The sequence below is a fragment of the Cydia strobilella genome, chromosome 9 (assembly GCF_947568885.1).
Source record: "Cydia strobilella chromosome 9, ilCydStro3.1, whole genome shotgun sequence".
NCBI classification, from domain to species: domain Eukaryota; kingdom Metazoa; phylum Arthropoda; class Insecta; order Lepidoptera; family Tortricidae; genus Cydia; species Cydia strobilella.
The window spans coordinates 5788291-5808026 of NC_086049.1; the positions used below are offsets into that span (position 1 = coordinate 5788291).

General features: G+C 39.7%; 3 protein-coding genes across 3 annotated transcripts in view; 1 reads left to right on the forward strand and 2 right to left on the reverse strand.

Annotated features, from left to right (window-relative positions):
- The first annotated feature begins 1000 nt into the window (after positions 1 to 1000).
- Positions 1001 to 19736, forward strand: part of LOC134744195 (uncharacterized) — a 213692-nt gene continuing 194956 nt past the window's right edge. The window contains exons 1-4 of the mRNA XM_063677915.1: positions 1001 to 1161; positions 7500 to 7623; positions 8149 to 8175; positions 9368 to 9479. Coding sequence (XP_063533985.1) covers positions 1080 to 1161; positions 7500 to 7623; positions 8149 to 8175; positions 9368 to 9473 — 339 coding nt within the window. The 5' untranslated portion in view covers positions 1001 to 1079 and the 3' untranslated portion in view covers positions 9474 to 9479. The remainder of the gene's footprint in view (positions 1162 to 7499; positions 7624 to 8148; positions 8176 to 9367; positions 9480 to 19736) is intronic.
- LOC134743948 (uncharacterized) lies at positions 10628 to 13326 on the reverse strand. Its single transcript, XM_063677579.1, has 3 exons — positions 13250 to 13326; positions 11899 to 12146; positions 10628 to 10976 (listed from the first exon to the last, which is right to left on the reverse strand). The coding sequence occupies exons 1-3, from the start codon at positions 13324 to 13326 to the stop codon at positions 10702 to 10704; spliced, it is 600 nt and encodes a 199-aa protein (XP_063533649.1). The 3' UTR covers positions 10628 to 10701.
- Positions 14134 to 17194, reverse strand: LOC134743879 (uncharacterized). Its single transcript, XM_063677509.1, has 4 exons — positions 17061 to 17194; positions 16564 to 16641; positions 14771 to 15007; positions 14134 to 14323 (listed from the first exon to the last, which is right to left on the reverse strand). Exons 2-4 carry the CDS (start codon positions 16634 to 16636, stop codon positions 14169 to 14171), a joined length of 465 nt encoding a protein of 154 aa, XP_063533579.1. The 5' UTR covers positions 16637 to 16641; positions 17061 to 17194; the 3' UTR covers positions 14134 to 14168.

A 19736-nucleotide genomic window follows, 5' to 3' on the forward strand; every position in this document is an offset into this window, starting at 1 on the left:
CTAACAAACGCGAGCTATTGCGACCTTATTATTACTTAATAGATTTCAAAAAATCGACGATGTCACAACTCTCCTCTGTCACAACTTACCTCGGTCTCCCTACCACTAGGACTAGTGGGGTTTAACAGGAATTTCCTTCCGCGGCCGCTCCGGCTGTGAATCGAGCTCTCTGCCGAGGTTTTCTCGAGGGGCTATAATATGGGGTTTTTCAAAAAAAGGAGTGTGCAGTGTGCAGGTTTTTAATGGGTTGGCAACGCGCATACAACACCTCTGGAGTTGCAGCCATCCACGGGCTACAATGACTGATTATCATCAGGCGGGCCGTATGCTTGTTTGCCACCGACGTGGTATAAAAAAGAGAAGAAGAGCTTCCTCAGTCCGGACAACGTTAGGTAAGCATTTCACATTTTTTTAGCTATTGGTTTGTTCAAGCTCTATCTTCGGAAAATCATACACAAACCGCATCCAGTGTATCCTATAGGTTTGCTGTAGTTTGCCTAGCTTGCTCTTTTTATCACAGCTTGACTTTTCTTTGAACCTACATCCGCGAATTATTAATCACCTATAGCTAGAGTTATGTCACGTAACTCACGTAACATCCGTTAGTACTAGTACCTTCCCCCTCCCTTTGTCAAATCATGTTACATTAATAGACCTACGTAAGGGGCCAGCTTACCGAGTACCGCGCGACCTATATAATAAGTAGGCATCTACTATTGTGGCGTATTAAAGTACCTACCTAACTTAGTTGTATGACGGACTTGAATTATCCTGCTTCTGTTGCATCAGTCACGTGCTAGTTCTTATACAATCTATTGTAAGCAAACGAAACTGTTTGCAAACATGTTTTCCTTTCAACCTTTAAACACCCGGTATTTTGCAAACTTCTACTTTTGCCAAGGAATGTCAGATTCAGTAGAACCTAATCGTTTCTACGTTTAACTGGTAAACTTTACAGCTTAAAGAAATGTCTAAAATCATCTAAGTTTAACCACAGAATTTGAAAGCGAATACTATAATAAGAACTAAATAATTTAAAGATTTTATATCAATATTAATTTAAATATTTAGTGTTTAAAATGAGTGAAACAAAGTTAAAGTTACAAATCGTCTTAATAGTTTTAAGTATAGTTTGGAAAGGTCTTCACGCGATAGATGACTGTAAGTATATTTTTTAAACACATGTTTCAAGCATTGCTGTTATAATAGTTGTTTGTTATACAAGGGTGCAAAGTTGTATTTTACCCGCGAGTGTGGAATTGAAACACGAGCAAGCGAAAGGATTCTATAGTTGAACCACGAGCAAAGCGAGTGGTTCTAAAATAGAATCCTGAGCGTAGCGAGTGTTTTAACACACGAGAAGTAAAATACATTTGCACCCGTGTGTAACACAAAACTTTTCCCCTCACTATAGCGAGGAAAGTGCAACATCCACAGGCGTTAGATCATCTTCATCAACTGGAATCACTCATTTTTTTACGATATTATAACAAAAAACTCTGGATTAAAAACTGTAATAGATGTCATATATTAAAGAAAAAGTGACGAAGCCCTCCAGTGGTGAAGGCCGGATTCGAACCGGCGTCTTTAGCTATCGCGGCTAACGCCATGAACCCCTAGGCCACCCCGCCACGGCGGTGCCCGTCCGAATTTCTCGACTATATGCCATCTTAGTAAGACTAGGCGTCTTTGACCAGCTCTAAGGGCAAGCAGTGCGCGCTTGCACCTCCTAAACGAACTCCTTACGGATTTACGTTGTAGCGAGAGAGACTGGTGCTGCCATCTATGAACATTTGAACAAGTTTTGAGAACAAATCAAATTGTTTTTTTTTTTTTTTTTTATTAAATATTTTGATTTGTGTTTTTTTTAAGTAGTCACACTACTATATATAAATTAAAAACTGTAATAGATGTCATATATTAAAGAAAAAGTGACGAAGCCCTCCAGTGGTGAAGGCCGGATTCGAACCGGCGTCTTTAGCTATCGCGGCTAACGCCATGAACCCCTAGGCCACCCCGCCACGGCGGTGCCCGTCCGAATTTCTCGACTATATGCCATCTTAGTAAGACTAGGCGTCTTTGACCAGCTCTAAGGGCAAGCAGTGCGCGCTTGCACCTCCTAAACGAACTCCTTACGGATTTACGTTGTAGCGAGAGAGACTGGTGCTGCCATCTATGAACATTTGAACAAGTTTTGAGAACAAATCAAATTGTTTTTTTTTTTTTTTTTTTTTTTTTTATTAAATATTTTGATTTGTGTTTTTTTAAGTAGTCACACTACTATATATAAATTAAAAACTGTAATAGATGTCATATATTAAAGAAAAAGTGACGAAGCCCTCCAGTGGTGAAGGCCGGATTCGAACCGGCGTCTTTAGCTATCGCGGCTAACGCCATGAACCCCTAGGCCACCCCGCCACGGCGGTGCCCGTCCGAATTTCTCGACTATATGCCATCTTAGTAAGACTAGGCGTCTTTGACCAGCTCTAAGGGCAAGCAGTGCGCGCTTGCACCTCCTAAACGAACTCCTTACGGATTTACGTTGTAGCGAGAGAGACTGGTGCTGCCATCTATGAACATTTGAACAAGTTTTGAGAACAAATCAAATTGTTTTTTTTTTTTTTTTTTTTTTTTTTTTTTTTTTTTTTTTTTTTTTTTTTTATTAAATATTTTGATTTGTGTTTTTTTAAGTAGTCACACTACTATATATAAATTAAAAACTGTAATAGATGTCATATATTAAAGAAAAAGTGACGAAGCCCTCCAGTGGTGAAGGCCGGATTCGAACCGGCGTCTTTAGCTATCGCGGCTAACGCCATGAACCCCTAGGCCACCCCGCCACGGCGGTGCCCGTCCGAATTTCTCGACTATATGCCATCTTAGTAAGACTAGGCGTCTTTGACCAGCTCTAAGGGCAAGCAGTGCGCGCTTGCACCTCCTAAACGAACTCCTTACGGATTTACGTTGTAGCGAGAGAGACTGGTGCTGCCATCTATGAACATTTGAACAAGTTTTGAGAACAAATCAAATTGTTTTTTTTTTTTTTTATTAAATATTTTGATTTGTGTTTTTTTAAGTAGTCACACTACTATATATAAATTAAAAACTGTAATAGATGTCATATATTAAAGAAAAAGTGACGAAGCCCTCCAGTGGTGAAGGCCGGATTCGAACCGGCGTCTTTAGCTATCGCGGCTAACGCCATGAACCCCTAGGCCACCCCGCCACGGCGGTGCCCGTCCGAATTTCTCGACTATATGCCATCTTAGTAAGACTAGGCGTCTTTGACCAGCTCTAAGGGCAAGCAGTGCGCGCTTGCACCTCCTAAACGAACTCCTTACGGATTTACGTTGTAGCGAGAGAGACTGGTGCTGCCATCTATGAACATTTGAACAAGTTTTGAGAACAAATCAAATTGTTTTTTTTTTTTTTTTATTAAATATTTTGATTTGTGTTTTTTTAAGTAGTCACACTACTATATATAAATTAAAAACTGTAATAGATGTCATATATTAAAGAAAAAGTGACGAAGCCCTCCGTAAGGAGTTCGTTTAGGAGGTGCAAGCGCGCACTGCTTGCCCTTAGAGCTGGTCAAAGACGCCTAGTCTTACTAAGATGGCATATAGTCGAGAAATTCGGACGGGCACCGCCGTGGCGGGGTGGCCTAGGGGTTCATGGCGTTAGCCGCGATAGCTAAAGACGCCGGTTCGAATCCGGCCTTCACCACTGGAGGGCTTCGTCACTTTTTCTTTAATATATGACATCTATTACAGTTTTTAATTTATATATAGTAGTGTGACTACTTAAAAAAACACAAATCAAAATATTTAATAAAAAAAAAAAAAAAAAAAAAAAAACAATTTGATTTGTTCTCAAAACTTGTTCAAATGTTCATAGATGGCAGCACCAGTCTCTCTCGCTACAACGTAAATCCGTAAGGAGTTCGTTTAGGAGGTGCAAGCGCGCACTGCTTGCCCTTAGAGCTGGTCAAAGACGCCTAGTCTTACTAAGATGGCATATAGTCGAGAAATTCGGACGGGCACCGCCGTGGCGGGGTGGCCTAGGGGTTCATGGCGTTAGCCGCGATAGCTAAAGACGCCGGTTCGAATCCGGCCTTCACCACTGGAGGGCTTCGTCACTTTTTCTTTAATATATGACATCTATTACAGTTTTTAATTTATATATAGTAGTGTGACTACTTAAAAAAAACACAAATCAAAATATTTAATAAAAAAAAAAAAAAACAATTTGATTTGTTCTCAAAACTTGTTCAAATGTTCATAGATGGCAGCACCAGTCTCTCTCGCTACAACGTAAATCCGTAAGGAGTTCGTTTAGGAGGTGCAAGCGCGCACTGCTTGCCCTTAGAGCTGGTCAAAGACGCCTAGTCTTACTAAGATGGCATATAGTCGAGAAATTCGGACGGGCACCGCCGTGGCGGGGTGGCCTAGGGGTTCATGGCGTTAGCCGCGATAGCTAAAGACGCCGGTTCGAATCCGGCCTTCACCACTGGAGGGCTTCGTCACTTTTTCTTTAATATATGACATCTATTACAGTTTTTAATTTATATATAGTAGTGTGACTACTTAAAAAAACACAAATCAAAATATTTAATAAAAAAAAAAAAAAAAAACAATTTGATTTGTTCTCAAAACTTGTTCAAATGTTCATAGATGGCAGCACCAGTCTCTCTCGCTACAACGTAAATCCGTAAGGAGTTCGTTTAGGAGGTGCAAGCGCGCACTGCTTGCCCTTAGAGCTGGTCAAAGACGCCTAGTCTTACTAAGATGGCATATAGTCGAGAAATTCGGACGGGCACCGCCGTGGCGGGGTGGCCTAGGGGTTCATGGCGTTAGCCGCGATAGCTAAAGACGCCGGTTCGAATCCGGCCTTCACCACTGGAGGGCTTCGTCACTTTTTCTTTAATATATGACATCTATTACAGTTTTTAATTTATATATAGTAGTGTGACTACTTAAAAAAACACAAATCAAAATATTTAATAAAAAAAAAAAAAAAAAAAAAAAACAATTTGATTTGTTCTCAAAACTTGTTCAAATGTTCATAGATGGCAGCACCAGTCTCTCTCGCTACAACGTAAATCCGTAAGGAGTTCGTTTAGGAGGTGCAAGCGCGCACTGCTTGCCCTTAGAGCTGGTCAAAGACGCCTAGTCTTACTAAGATGGCATATAGTCGAGAAATTCGGACGGGCACCGCCGTGGCGGGGTGGCCTAGGGGTTCATGGCGTTAGCCGCGATAGCTAAAGACGCCGGTTCGAATCCGGCCTTCACCACTGGAGGGCTTCGTCACTTTTTCTTTAATATATGACATCTATTACAGTTTTTAATTTATATATAGTAGTGTGACTACTTAAAAAAACACAAATCAAAATATTTAATAAAAAAAAAAAAAAAAACAATTTGATTTGTTCTCAAAACTTGTTCAAATGTTCATAGATGGCAGCACCAGTCTCTCTCGCTACAACGTAAATCCGTAAGGAGTTCGTTTAGGAGGTGCAAGCGCGCACTGCTTGCCCTTAGAGCTGGTCAAAGACGCCTAGTCTTACTAAGATGGCATATAGTCGAGAAATTCGGACGGGCACCGCCGTGGCGGGGTGGCCTAGGGGTTCATGGCGTTAGCCGCGATAGCTAAAGACGCCGGTTCGAATCCGGCCTTCACCACTGGAGGGCTTCGTCACTTTTTCTTTAATATATGACATCTATTACAGTTTTTAATTTATATATAGTAGTGTGACTACTTAAAAAAACACAAATCAAAATATTTAATAAAAAAAAAAAAAAAACAATTTGATTTGTTCTCAAAACTTGTTCAAATGTTCATAGATGGCAGCACCAGTCTCTCTCGCTACAACGTAAATCCGTAAGGAGTTCGTTTAGGAGGTGCAAGCGCGCACTGCTTGCCCTTAGAGCTGGTCAAAGACGCCTAGTCTTACTAAGATGGCATATAGTCGAGAAATTCGGACGGGCACCGCCGTGGCGGGGTGGCCTAGGGGTTCATGGCGTTAGCCGCGATAGCTAAAGACGCCGGTTCGAATCCGGCCTTCACCACTGGAGGGCTTCGTCACTTTTTCTTTAATATATGACATCTATTACAGTTTTTAATTTATATATAGTAGTGTGACTACTTAAAAAAACACAAATCAAAATATTTAATAAAAAAAAAAAAAAAAAAAAAAAACAATTTGATTTGTTCTCAAAACTTGTTCAAATGTTCAAAAAACTCTGGACTTTTACGTGAGAAGTTTTTAAGTAAAACTTTTGTTGACAATGTTGACATTTCTGACGTATGAAATGTCAATGATGCGTTTTGAAATTGCATTGACTCAACTTGTGCGTTCAGAATTATGATCAACATCATTATGAAAGAACAAAGGTTTTTATGGAATTTTAAGGTTTATGACTTAAAATAATTAAATAAAGCTAAATTTGGTATTTTTTATTAAATACTCAATCCATTTATTTAATGATAATTAATATCGAACAAACCATTATTATGAGCGTTTTACGTTTTGTTATCTGTCAAAAGCTACTTAAACACGCTCCATCCAAGGTCAAATTACTTTCCACACTAGTGGATAAAATGCGTTTTTCCCCGCTTGTTTTAAAGGATAAAAGACGGCTTTCCGAGCTAGTGAAGGGAAAAGATAATTATCAATAGGTACTGCTTATTTTTTATTTGCTCACATGATATTAATGCGAGCGCGACGCACTAATGTTGAAATAAAATTGATACGCCTGATTGAGGGCAAATCGACAAGGCTGGGCGGCGGCGTTGCCGTTGATCGGGTAAATAGTCCTAGCGGTACACCCCGAAATTCAGTACAATGCTGCAAATGGCGTTAAAAGTATGAAAACCGTTACGATTGATCTTTAGGCCATTTGAATCAATTTGACCCATAGCACCAAAAAAAATATAAAAGGAGAGCATTTATCATTTATTTGTTTCATATTTATTTCGGTGTAGTCTACATCTAAATAAAGTATGTAAAGGAGAGGAGTTGACATCGTTTTTTTTTGGATGCAAAAAAATAAATTTTGTTCAGCAACCTATCGTGTGTGGTATCAAATGAAAGGTATTTTTAAGCCGATTTTATAAATATATCACATCATTACATTTCAGTCTTTTATTTAAATTAGAATAAAAATAATTTTCAAAATATACCAATTTACAAAATTACATTCTTAGGGATAGATATGAGGATATTAGGTATAATTTGAGGTATATTTTACAAAAAAAATATAATTGAATGGTATCGTATCTGGAGAAGCCAAAACTTGGTATGTTCCCGCTAAGACCCCGCGTTCAAATTTTTGTACATATTCCACAATCTATTATGAACTTTTTTTGAGAAGTAAGGGTTCCAAATTTAAAAACAAAACAAATGCTTGTGGGTCTCAGAGTTTATATGGCAATGCGATGGCGATGCCTTGCGAGATGCGTTATTGAGTCAGTATTAAAAAGACCGACCAATATTGCAGCGCTGCTGTTCAGCGTGACCCGTCCTCCACGTTACTTCGGCATTCTGCAAGATCACCGCGGGCAGCCGCTTTCCGTTGAAGTCTCCGAGGAGTATATGGATCAGGACTACATAGCCACTAACAGGTGAGTAGGCGACTGATCCAAAAACATGACTTATTCATACCTATGCGATTTTTATTTTAATATTCTGCAAAACCAAAGGAACATGACATTACCCTTACATGTCGGACTTGCCTAAGCCCTTGCTAGACGGTCGCCGTAACAAGCCCCTCGGACCGCGTGGCCTTGGTCTGGACGGACCGTGTAGACAGTTGTTTCCAACAATATTTCATACAAACATTACCAAGGTCAGACCAAGGTCAGACGGTCTGAAAGGCTTGTCAGCGACCGTCTAGCACACGCTTTAATTCTTTGACCGCCACGCCTATCGTATGAGGCGCGTCTTTGTGAACCTTGTCGGAAGGCTCGAAAGTTGATATTGGATTGTAGTCGTGGGCGTTGACGTCTTTGGCCGTCAAAGGGTTAGTGACTGGGCCTGGGCTGGAATCGGAGGTCCAAGATTTGACTCTGTTCCCTTTGAGTATCATTTAATTATTCGTTTATTATAAAAGGTGACAAATTATAACATGCTGATTTCTTTTATTTCAGGAAGAGGCATAAGATGAATTGGAACAGGTTAGAACGATAATGAATCATTTATCTAGACAAATTCGGTTTGTAGGAAGCATTGAAATATTATTACTATAGACGACATACCAAACAATGAAATTGTCGCAATCACAACCTGTACCACGCGACCAAAACGTCGTAAGCGCCGTAAAAATTCATGGCGCTTACGCGTTTAGGTCGCGAGATTCACGCTCCGCTTCTATGGTTTGATGCCAAAACGGCAGCAACTCGTGGCGCAAAATAATGGTTCTCTGTGCCGGTTCTATACGTTAGTAATAATAGTGGTAGGAAGATCGTTTTTCCAGGCTTTACGGTTATCAAGTTATTGTTGTCTTTGGTTTTACAAATTAATACTTCCTTTGCCAGTACGAGTAAGTAATAACACTAGTAGGTAATAAGTTTTAGACAAAAATAGTAGATTGTTAACCAAGGGACGAAAGGCACTCATTTCTGCCGAGGTATTTTGGCGCTCCAATGCAGTGAGAGCGCCAATAGTCCGAGGCAGAAATGATGCCTTTCACCCGAGTTAAACACTCTACTTTTCATTTCGAATACGAGGAAAGTAAAATGCATGTATTTTTTTTAAAACATGACTAAGTATACATTTTTATAGTATTTCTTGAGGGTACTTTCAATTAACAATTCAGACAAAAGTATCGTTATTTATGGAATGGAGAGTCAAATATCAAAATGAAAAATTTATTACAAATCCATTTAAACTCAAATTTCAATTGCGTATCGTAAAAAAATTAAAAAAGTCGTACTTCAAACGTAAAATGCTCTAGTGCAGACACGTATCATTTTCTGCGCACCTTTTAGAACAACAATGACCCTCTTTTAGAGCATGAGAAATGAAAATGTATTTTTGATACAAGCTTAAAAGCTTGACAAATAAAGCTCGATAAATCGCTGACTGTACTTTTCATTCCACAGGCAACTATACTTATCGAGAAAATTCTAAAAACCCCAAGCACACATAGGTTGCGCTGTTTTATCACAGAGTTTCTGTCTCCATGATCAGATCAGTTCGATGGTACCATAACATTGCATTGTCAGATTGTCACCCGACACCCGACTTACAAATTTTTAGCTTCATCGGAAACACAAGTGGGTCAAATTTAACTTGCAAGATTTGATTACAGACAACGGGACAGGTGAAACCAAATAAAAGCTTGTAATAAAATGGCGTCATTTTCAGGAACCCCATGGACATCGAAGACTTCGATGACGATGACACAGAAGAAATCTTCGAAGACAAGGATAAAGATATCAAAGTGCCCAACTTGCAGGCGGGTCCAGTGTAGAAGCGTGTATATATAAGGCTAACATGAGCTAGCACCTTGTTCAATTGTAGTAAAAATCCGTTTTCGATGATACAACAACATAATTTTTAGTTTTCTGCAGTTATATACCGCCTCGCGTCGTGTTCCTCATTGCTGAGGGTCGTGAAATCTCTGTGGAATCAGCTTCTCTTTGACGGTGTCTCGCCACCTGTGCCTGTTTTTGGCCTTCTTTGCTGGCTATGTAACCGAAAACCTCCAGTAGCCTGCGTAGACAGATGGTTGAGAGCCAGGTTTTTTATATTGAGCTCGCAGTTTTACATATACAGTCAGTCATTACCAAGGTTTTCTCTCAACCTTGAACTAAGTATGTATAGTTAAAAACAGTAAAAAAGAGTAAACATGCGGCATAAGTAGGTATCTATTTAGAATAAAACATAAGATTAGTCAAAGTTAGATAGCTGATATTAGATGTTTAGTTAAGCAGATATTGTAAAATAGAATAGTATGTAAACTAAGTCTGTTGTTTTGTGAGTAATGAAAATGTATGAAGAATTGATGAGTAAATGACTAGAGCAAGGGTTCTCAATCTGTTTGTAGTTCTACTTCCTTTATGTGTCCTATTACTTTTTTGCGACCCCCTAGTTAATAATGAAGGCAACTGTACTCGTAATAGGTACTCATTAGCATACCAGTTCCCGATACTCCGCGACGTCTTAAATACGACGCAAAGTATAGGAGTCCCCGAGTGTAGGTATTACAGTTATTTATTTGCCAATTTTTTTTAACTTTGAAAAGAGCTATGCAAAATAAAAAAAACCGGACAAGTGTGAGTCGGACTCGCCCACCGAGCGTTCCGTATTTTTTAGTATTTGTTGTTATAGCGGCAACAGAAATACATCATCTGTGAAAATTTCAGCTGTGTAGCTATCACGGTTCATGAGCGGTGACAGACAGACGGACAGACAGACGTACAGACAGACGGACAGTGGAGTTTTAGTAATAGAGTCCCGTTTTTACCCTTTGGGTACGGAACTCTAAATAAAACAAAAAGGTTAAAAATATTTACGATATATTATTAGCAAACATTACAAAATTATAAAACAGTTCGTCTAATAACTACAGAACCTAAAATTGGATTTAAAATATAATAAAAAACTGTGGCGGATATTTTTTGCAAAATGTCAGCCACGTGTGTTACGTAAGTGAGAATAAACCGATATTTCATTTCAGAGCAAGAATAATCGCCAAATTAATTAATTTGGTCTGGATCTTGGTAAATTCTGTCGTCATAGACATCCATCGGTGGTAGCAGAGGATCCATTGCCTCTACCGGCACTCGGGCCATCTCGAGCGACTCCTCGGAGTAGTCGCTGCTCACCCCCTCGGAGTACTGCTCGTTCATATGGTCCTGGTAGATTTTCTCGCAGTCGTTCAGCGCTGGAGGTTTGGTGGGGTGAAAGCCTAAAGCATCTATAGTGCCGACTGTGAAGTACGGGAGTTGGGTCGTCACTTCGAAATGTTTTTCTGGGGAAAAAGAACGAGTATTTAAATTCAGATATGTAAAGCTGAATCTAATCTAAATCTAATATAAATAAAGCTAAATCTTTAATACTGAGAACTACGTTTCCAAACCACAGATATGGGAGAGTGGTGTAATCCCGGACAGCGGGTGTAATTGCGGACGTTCATGTTTTGGGCGATACGGCGCCCCTTACCCCCCGTGACCGCCTTCAGGGAAATGTCCCTGGCATATTTGATATACCTAACGTCCCAGCCACGACATCGCGCGGCGGCGGCAGCGGCGAGCGGCGGCCATAGGTGGGAACGAAAGGTTCGATCGCTGTGTCTCGCTCCAACCTATGGCCGCCGCTCGCCGCTGCCGCCGCCGCGCGATGTCGTGGCCGGGCCGTACGTACATGGTGATTGGAGGCTGCGAACCAGCTTCAAGCTAGGTGTCGTCAGATATTTTCGCGAGGTTTTATGTAATTTTCATATAAATGTATTTAGAACTACCTGTGCCTGTAAACTTTGTTCGCGTGGTTTTTAGAGCTTTGAAATGGTTATACAGGTACGCTGTAGGAGTATCATCCCAGAAAGTGTTCCTAAATATATATTAAAGCAGATATGTATATATAAATAAATAAATAAAGGTTTTGGTTTGAACTCCTTGAGGTTACACACTCCTTGTCCTACGTTGTCTGTTGAAGACACACTTTCTGCTATGTTTAAGACTAGGAGCTTTTTTTCCAGTGGATCGGAATCAACCAAATGGCCATATAACTATGTGGTTAAATTAACCCAATACAAGGAGAAAGAGTGTGTAACCTCAAGGAGTTCAGACCAAAACATTTATTTATTTATTCATATTCACGAGTGTAAGAATATTGGCAATTTCGCGAATGCCAATTGAGATAACACATTGTCTTTCTTTAGAACAAGTCCTTACTGTCAATATGATCTGGTATAATAACCGTAGCCACCGTCTTCTCGTTTTGGTCGTCATCATAGTAGTCTCCAATGATTTTGACCGTGACTTCATCGATGACGTTATGGGACCACGGTGTCGGCGTGCAGTCTTCAAGATGGCGCCGCCCGTCTGGGTGAACATGAGGGCCCATGGGAGGAGGGATCTCCGTCAACGGCACGAATTTTCTGACTGCGAGAGGGCCCACTGGCTTTACGTTATTGATCAATCTGAAGGGAAATTAAGATTTATCTGATAAAAAACGCCGGAAAACTGTACAAAAAATTACAATAAAAAAATTATATTTGTTTGTTATAATTAAAATAATTTAGGACTACCTACTATTTGTTTTAAGACCACCGACTGTATAAAAACACTATGTTCTAGCAATAAATATATTTCATTTTTTTTATTTGGGTTTGTTACTCTATTTTGATCACACTTGCGCAGTAAGCCTGCTATTACACGCATGTGCAGCGGGAGTTAAAGTCCATTTTACTCTTACAGGAGTTATAGCTTCTTTTTCTTTATGTTATTAATTCATACGAACCACGTAGCTTATCTAAGTAAAATACTTGTTAAAAGTCAAGGTATAAAATGAGCTTTACTTTCAAAATACTAGTTTATAATTTAACTGGTTTGTTTATGTTTAAAAATATTTAATTTGATTAATTTAATAGTCGTTTAAAAGTAGTTTTACACAATTTTCAATCGTGGCTGAATGCCAGACGGGCCTTTTATTACATTATAAGGGAATTACATTGATGTCTTAAGGACCCTTAAGTGACTTAGAATTATTAATGTCTTAGGACCACTTGCACCATCCATTAAGCCGGTTTAAACCGTTAACCCAGTGCCAAATTGTAGTGGTAACCATGGTAACTCCAGGTTTAACCGGTTAACCCCGGGTTAGTGAATGGTGCAAGTTGCCCTTAGAGGCCTACATAACATATTCCAATAACAAACATATATTCTGACAACCTAGTGACAACAGACTTTTTTAAATTATTTGACAAACCGAAGACAATATTATTTGGCAAAACTAAGTACCTGTAATTTTTGTGTGTGCGTCAACAAGCCACTGCAAACTTAGCGAGAAACCTTACAAGATGCGACTACGTAGGTACACCTACATTCCTACTAATTGCACAATTTTTGCAAATCTCAAGTCTTCCAATGCCGTATTTTTCACATTTTGTAAAACAATCACTCAGTTGGCTGGGGAGGGAAAATCGACTCTAACAAAAATTAGTCTCTACTGTTGTTATTGACAGACAACTTTGACACTTAATATACTTAAATATTGTATATTATGTATCGATATTTTACTCACTTGTTCATTAAAGCACTTTTCCTAATCACACCCGCGACGTACACCGCCTGCAGCACCAGACAAACTATCAACTTCATTTTCAGTCACCAGCTGACTAGCATAACCAATGTGCTTGATTTGGATACAGCTCTTATAGAGCTCTATAATCATATTCCCATCGTATTGCCTTAGGTAAACCAGTATATGTGTAATCTCTGATTAGGCATAGTTTTACGAATCTTGAAGTTAGAATTATACTGGATTAACGGAGGTATAGTGTTTAAATCAGTGGAATAGGAGCTGTTATCTAAATCTTGGACAATGATCAGAGTAGGCATTGTTGCAGTACAATACAACAGGTGTGAGGTGTAGTTTTATTGTGTCTTATTTAATCGGTTCGGATTGATGAGGCAAGTTTACGACTAGAATTCTCGAGAGTTTGAGAGGAGTTTATTATGTGCTTTGCACGATTATGAGGTTTCGCACATCTATTGATGATTTGGAATAATAAATATAACATTCGCTAATCTTTCCTAAGTCAAATATTATCCATGAGCCAAGAAGGCGTTTCTCGCTCCGAGTACCTAGAGAGATCGTAAGCGCAGTTCGGCCCCTCAAATCTTACCGTTGGAGGTGTGGCTAGAGTTGTAAAAAGTTCTCCGTTTGTATGGGAAACGTTCTCGCTCGAGCATACTCCTCATAGTTAACCCCATTCTGGCTTAATTTATATTATTTTTATTTGGGGTCGGTTGCACCAAACCTTCTGTCAAAGTCATCTGCTTATACGATAAGTTTGGCAGTTCTATATGGGATGACAGCTGCCGCCGCTATATTCAACGTTGACAAACGCGAAACGGTTTCACCTGCCCTTAAAAGCTAAATAGAAATGGTAAAGACAAAATGTATATAATTATGGTTTATTGTTAACGTAGACATTCTCTCAGTAGAATCTGTTCTTCTTCCCCTTATAGATGACAGGGTCCAGGTGCCAAGTTCTGTTGCCGCCGCAGGAGATCAGTGTGTAGCAACCGCCGAACACGATCGGCGGATCCGTGTCGGGGACGCAGATGTTGTCCTGGCAGAACGTTGCTGTGCCTGTAACAGTGACATGGGTTGTTCAATAAACCTGTCATAAGATGAGGCTACTCTGGTCGCCATGTCTTTTTAACGGCGTCTTAGCCTAGCTGGGAGTGCCTGTGAGAGTCAAGGTTCAAATTCCGGTAAGGGCAATAAGTTGATTAAGTATTAGTCTTTAACAATTCCAAAACAAGTCTTGTTGAACTTACGAGTTGATTTGAGTAAGATTGTCCCATAATTCATTATTAATGATTTATTTATTTTTATGAGATTTTTTGATTTCAATGAAACAAGATACTTTGATTATGCTTTAATTATTTTCGTTTGAAATATAACATGTCTAATTTATACTTTGTATACTTGTTGGATAATAGGTACACTTGGTCGTTCTAATTTATGAAAGGGCTTTATACTTAAAGTGATTTACCCCAAACTTATTCCTGGGAGTCTATACTCTGCACTTACCAACATAGCCAGTCGGCCGCGCCTGTCGCTTATTCTTCACATAGTCCACCACAGCCTTCGCCAGAGCATAAAAATGCTTGCTGGCCTTATACCTCATCTTCGCCAACGCGGAATCACAATCGCTCTTATCGGCTCGGCAATGGTACACCATGTTCTTAGTGTTGGCTTTTATCATCTCTTCGCGGAGCACTTGGTATTTGTTATCGGTGGGCAGCATTTGGGCGAAACGGACGTTTACTGATGGAATGATGGTTTTGATTATAACATGTAAATATGGGAGTTTCTATAGAATACTAGATATTATATTCATCAGGCAGGTACGTCTGCGAGCGATACTACATTTTTTATATTAAAAGAAAAGTTTAAAAATTCAATAGAATTTGTTTTACCTACTTAGTATAAATAATTCTCTAAAACGTGGAAACAATAAGTTTTTGACAAGTTTGACAATTCATGTTTGATCCAAGCTTTTATCGCTGACTGTACCTTACTTTCAACAGGCAACTGCAGCTAATATTGAGACAATTCTAACAAACCCAAACACAACTAGGTTGTGTTGTTTTATCCCAGAGTTCCTATGGCTACCTACCTCATGTGTCCATCGTCTAATTAGTTCGATGGTACCATAATATTGCATTGTCACCCAACTTACTTGGGGTGGTAATTGGTCAGAATCCGGTCCACCCCGGGCAACGGCTTCTCAGAAGACGGCTAAAAGATTGCGACTGTTTCTAGCTAGCTGAACTCGCTCCCTCTGAGCCTCCCAGCTTTTTTGTATGTATCGATTTTGGTTTCCTTACAAATCTTACAATGCGCTCAAACAGTCCTTTTTTAAGGGCTCTCTGACGAAAAGTTTAGGACCTTCTGTCCTAATACTACTACTACGATTAAATATTGAAGGTAGGTAGTCTAAATGCGGCTACCTCGCTAGATTAGCTAAAGACAGGGCCTGATTTACCCACAGGCTAATAAGGCTAGCCTAGGGCGCAAGGACCAAGGGGGCGCGCAAGGGGGCGCGGTGGCGGCTCTGGGTTGAGACAAGCGGGGGGCGGATATACATAGTCAGCCTAGGGCGGTCAGAACTCTAAGTCAGGCCCTGGCTAAAGTTAATAACGTTGACGTGATTGCCATCCAGGAACATCACATAGATAGTGTAAATAAGTTTAACACCAGCGGTATAATCGCGGGATTTGATATGATAGCCTATACCCTGTCACCTATTTACGGTTCCGCCGTATATGCCAGATCGTCCCTCTCAAACGTACAACCTTTACAAGCATCCTTCTCATGTAACTTAGAATCCATAACTGTTAGGGCCAGTTGCACCAACCACAATTAACAGACTGATCAACGTCAAACAGCAGAGAACTATGAAACTTCCCATACAATAAAATTTAGCGAACGCTAAAACGGTGACAAACGGTTTTGTGCAACCCGACCTTAGAGTTTCAAACATTACTTCCATTTACAAGCCTCCGAACAACAACTCAACTTACATATTAATGGGAAGTGGTTCTAATTTAGCTTGCAAGATTTGACCCGAACACATATATTACAAACCAACATTGCAAGTCAAATACGAGTAAAAGCTTGTAAAAAGGAAGGAATGAAAATATTCGCACGCTTCTTTGGTAGTCTTAAAAATTTTGCTGAGGTAAAAAAAAAAGAGCATTTCGCCGGTTACTTACTTTTGCCCTAGATACATATAGGTACATATATTAGGTATTATTGCCTTTGTAGAGGTGGTATGATCTGTAAAGTTTCGAATAAAATATGAAGGGTATTATACTTACATCCGGCACCGACACTATACCCATCTCCTCGCCCAATGTAAAATAGCACCAAGCAAACTACAGCCACTCTCATTTTACCTGAATACAGGGTGGAATTTAAAACGTAGGTAATCAGACAGAACAAGGCACGAAGAATAAAGATTTGGGCCACCCCACACTAGCGTTGCCCGAGCGTCGGCGTCAAGTCAACTCTATCGCTGCTGCTCGACGCAACGTCGGCGCAACTGCGCAACGACGCCATTTTCCATAGCGCTGACTGACTAGACGCCGACGCTTGGGAGACGCTAGTGTGGGTGGCCCTTTGATAAAGATTGTAGCTCCTAATATATTCACCTTTTCCAAATTTTAAATGGTAATGTATTATTAGGCTGTCTGCTGTCTATACGTATGATTTTTTTAAATATAATATAAAGAGTTGTTTTGTTCTTATGTAATTATTTAGTACAGCATTGGAATAGCGGTCAATCATAAAGCAGGGAAAGGTCATTTCTGATTACCTGTCAGATATACGTCACTCCGTATATAAAATATAATAAACTACCGTTGACACCCGCACCTAAACCAATAGACCTGCAAAACTAACAAGCGCAGCCAAATGACCAATTAGTTGGTCAGTCACACGAATAGTTTATTGGCAGTAAAAATCTTAACGACTGAAAGGTGTTAAATTAAGAATGTATTCGCTCAAGATGGCCGAGCCACCGAAAAGCCTTAGCGCCTTTGTCACACCAATGATGTTTGGTTCAGCAACTAGTTGCTCAACTTCGGCGTTTTAGCGGATTTTCCAATTGCCATCAGGTCTCTGCGTTGGACCGAGGATTTTGCGGAGAATCTTCCTCTCAGCCACCAGCAGCTTACTTTTTTCCATCAAAGTTAGTGTCCAGGCTTTACATCCGTATGTTAAAATAGGTCGAATTACGATCTTGTAAATGCAGATCTTAGTTTTTCTGTTAAGAAGCCTGGACACCAAGACTTTGTGCACATTTCAATAAGAACCCAGTTAACAATAAAAACGCGTAAAATCAAAATCTTAAAAGTTACATATTTCCTTCTAGGGCTCAAACACTTACAACTCTGTCGACCTATCATTGCAAAACATTACACGGCGATTGCCGATAGTATTGAGACAATTCCGTACCGACAGTTTACCTGCAGGCAAATCTATACTAATAATTCGAATGCATCCGCAAATGCAATAACAATGCAATTCTAAAATAGTCCAGATAAAGGTAATAGAAACAATTAACAATGGTAACCCCGTTGCCAAATCGTGAGTCAGCCGAACAATGCAGCCGTTTAATGCATTAAGGACATATCTGTCTTTAAAACTCGTACAGAAGAAGACATGTAGGCCTTATCTCCTTGTCTTAAGGTTTTAATTGGCCAATTAACTATGTCGTATATAGAGATATGGCGTTTTAGATATGTGGAGAAGTTTTGCAGTAGGTAATTACCGCCTGTCAGGAAAGATAGCTCCAAATCTTGCGCTCATGGTTGTGTTATTATAGAACTTACTGGTCACGCTACGGGAGAACCGGTATAAGTTTGGTTTCATATTACTCATAGTTCTTACGAATCTTGGGTTCTAAACATTCTAGAGACCACGTACCTACAGTGTAAAATAATAGTTTGTGAATAGTTTGGCGAAGTAGAACTATAATCGTATTTCACGCTTCACAATTTTCAACTTTAGTAGATCGGAGGTATGGCAGAGCAGAGACGTCGTTTAGACTAGAATTCCTAAAATAGTTGTTCGTTTGGCGCAAGTCTTTAATCCCTCACCCTTAAACTCAGGATTCTCATGTTGACCCAATTGTTTCACTTTTCCGTTTCGTATAACAACAAACTACTTATATACAAAAGGCTAAACGAACTTATAGCATGTTAGCATGTGAGGTTTGTAGTTTGTAGCGGAACACGAAGCGTTGAGGACCAACGACTGGAATCATAGATTTGGCCAAATCATAGAAAATCTTGGGTTAGGTATGGGCAGCACAGGAACGATGAGGGACGGAAATCGTTAAGGGACGCAATTATAAATTATAAAAAATTGGATGTTTTCCAGAAGATATGATATATATACCTATAGTACTAAGAAAAGTAACCTCACTAACCCCTCTAAACAAAAAGGATAATAACACGCATGCCGTGCGTGTTATCTACCTTGTGGTCGACAATAATATTATATCGAGAGGCACTAAACAACAGAACTGGTGCGTGGCTGCGTGGGCTACTTGATCGAGATGGCAAGCTGGCTAATTAGTTGTTCATTGTCATTGCTAATTTAATTCCTTATTTCTGAAATTTGTAAGACAGGATTTTAGCTACTGGGGAGAAGGTTACTTGACACAAAATATCACATACCTAGATTATAGCCTTCTCTACAGGGTGGCTAAAAAATAAGTGCATTCCCGTTGCCAAGGAGGTTTTGGGATTATACTTACTGAGCAACTTTTACAATGGGACCAACCATGAAATCGCGAAAAAAAAATTTAACCCTCCCATAGGAAATGGACCAGCCAAAATGTATGAAACAGCCAAATTTTTTTTCGCGAGATCGAGGTTGGTCCCATAGTAAAAGTTGTTCAGTATAATTCGAAAACCTCTCTGGCAACGGGAATGCACTTATTTTTAGCCACCGTGTATATATACCTACCAGCTTTTGCCCGCAAGTTCGTCTGCGTGGAATTAGTTCCAGCAGTTTGAGTAAGCATAGCGCCTGGATAAAGTCTAATGGCAATCATTAAATTTGAGCAATGCTTAATTGCTTACATCAATTAACAGGCAATTCATTAATTATCTCAATTCCACCCCCCGTTTCACCCTCTTTAGGGATGATTTGCGACATAAAAACTATCCTATGTCCTTCCTATCCTATCTCTATGCCAAATTTCAACTAAATCGGTTCAGCGAATTTAAGCGTGAAGAGGTAACAGACAGACAAACAGACAGACAGAAACACTTTTGCATTTATAATATTAGTATGGAGTATTATTATAGTATAGATAGTATGGATGGATACGTTTCCTCTATGTTCCCGCCAAACAATAAGTCTATGGCACGCGTGCTATCTCCCTTATAATCGACTACAATATTGTATCGGGTGGCACCAAACTGCGGTACCGTGGTGTCCATGGTTCGTGGGTTACCTGATCGAGACGACAAGTTTGCGA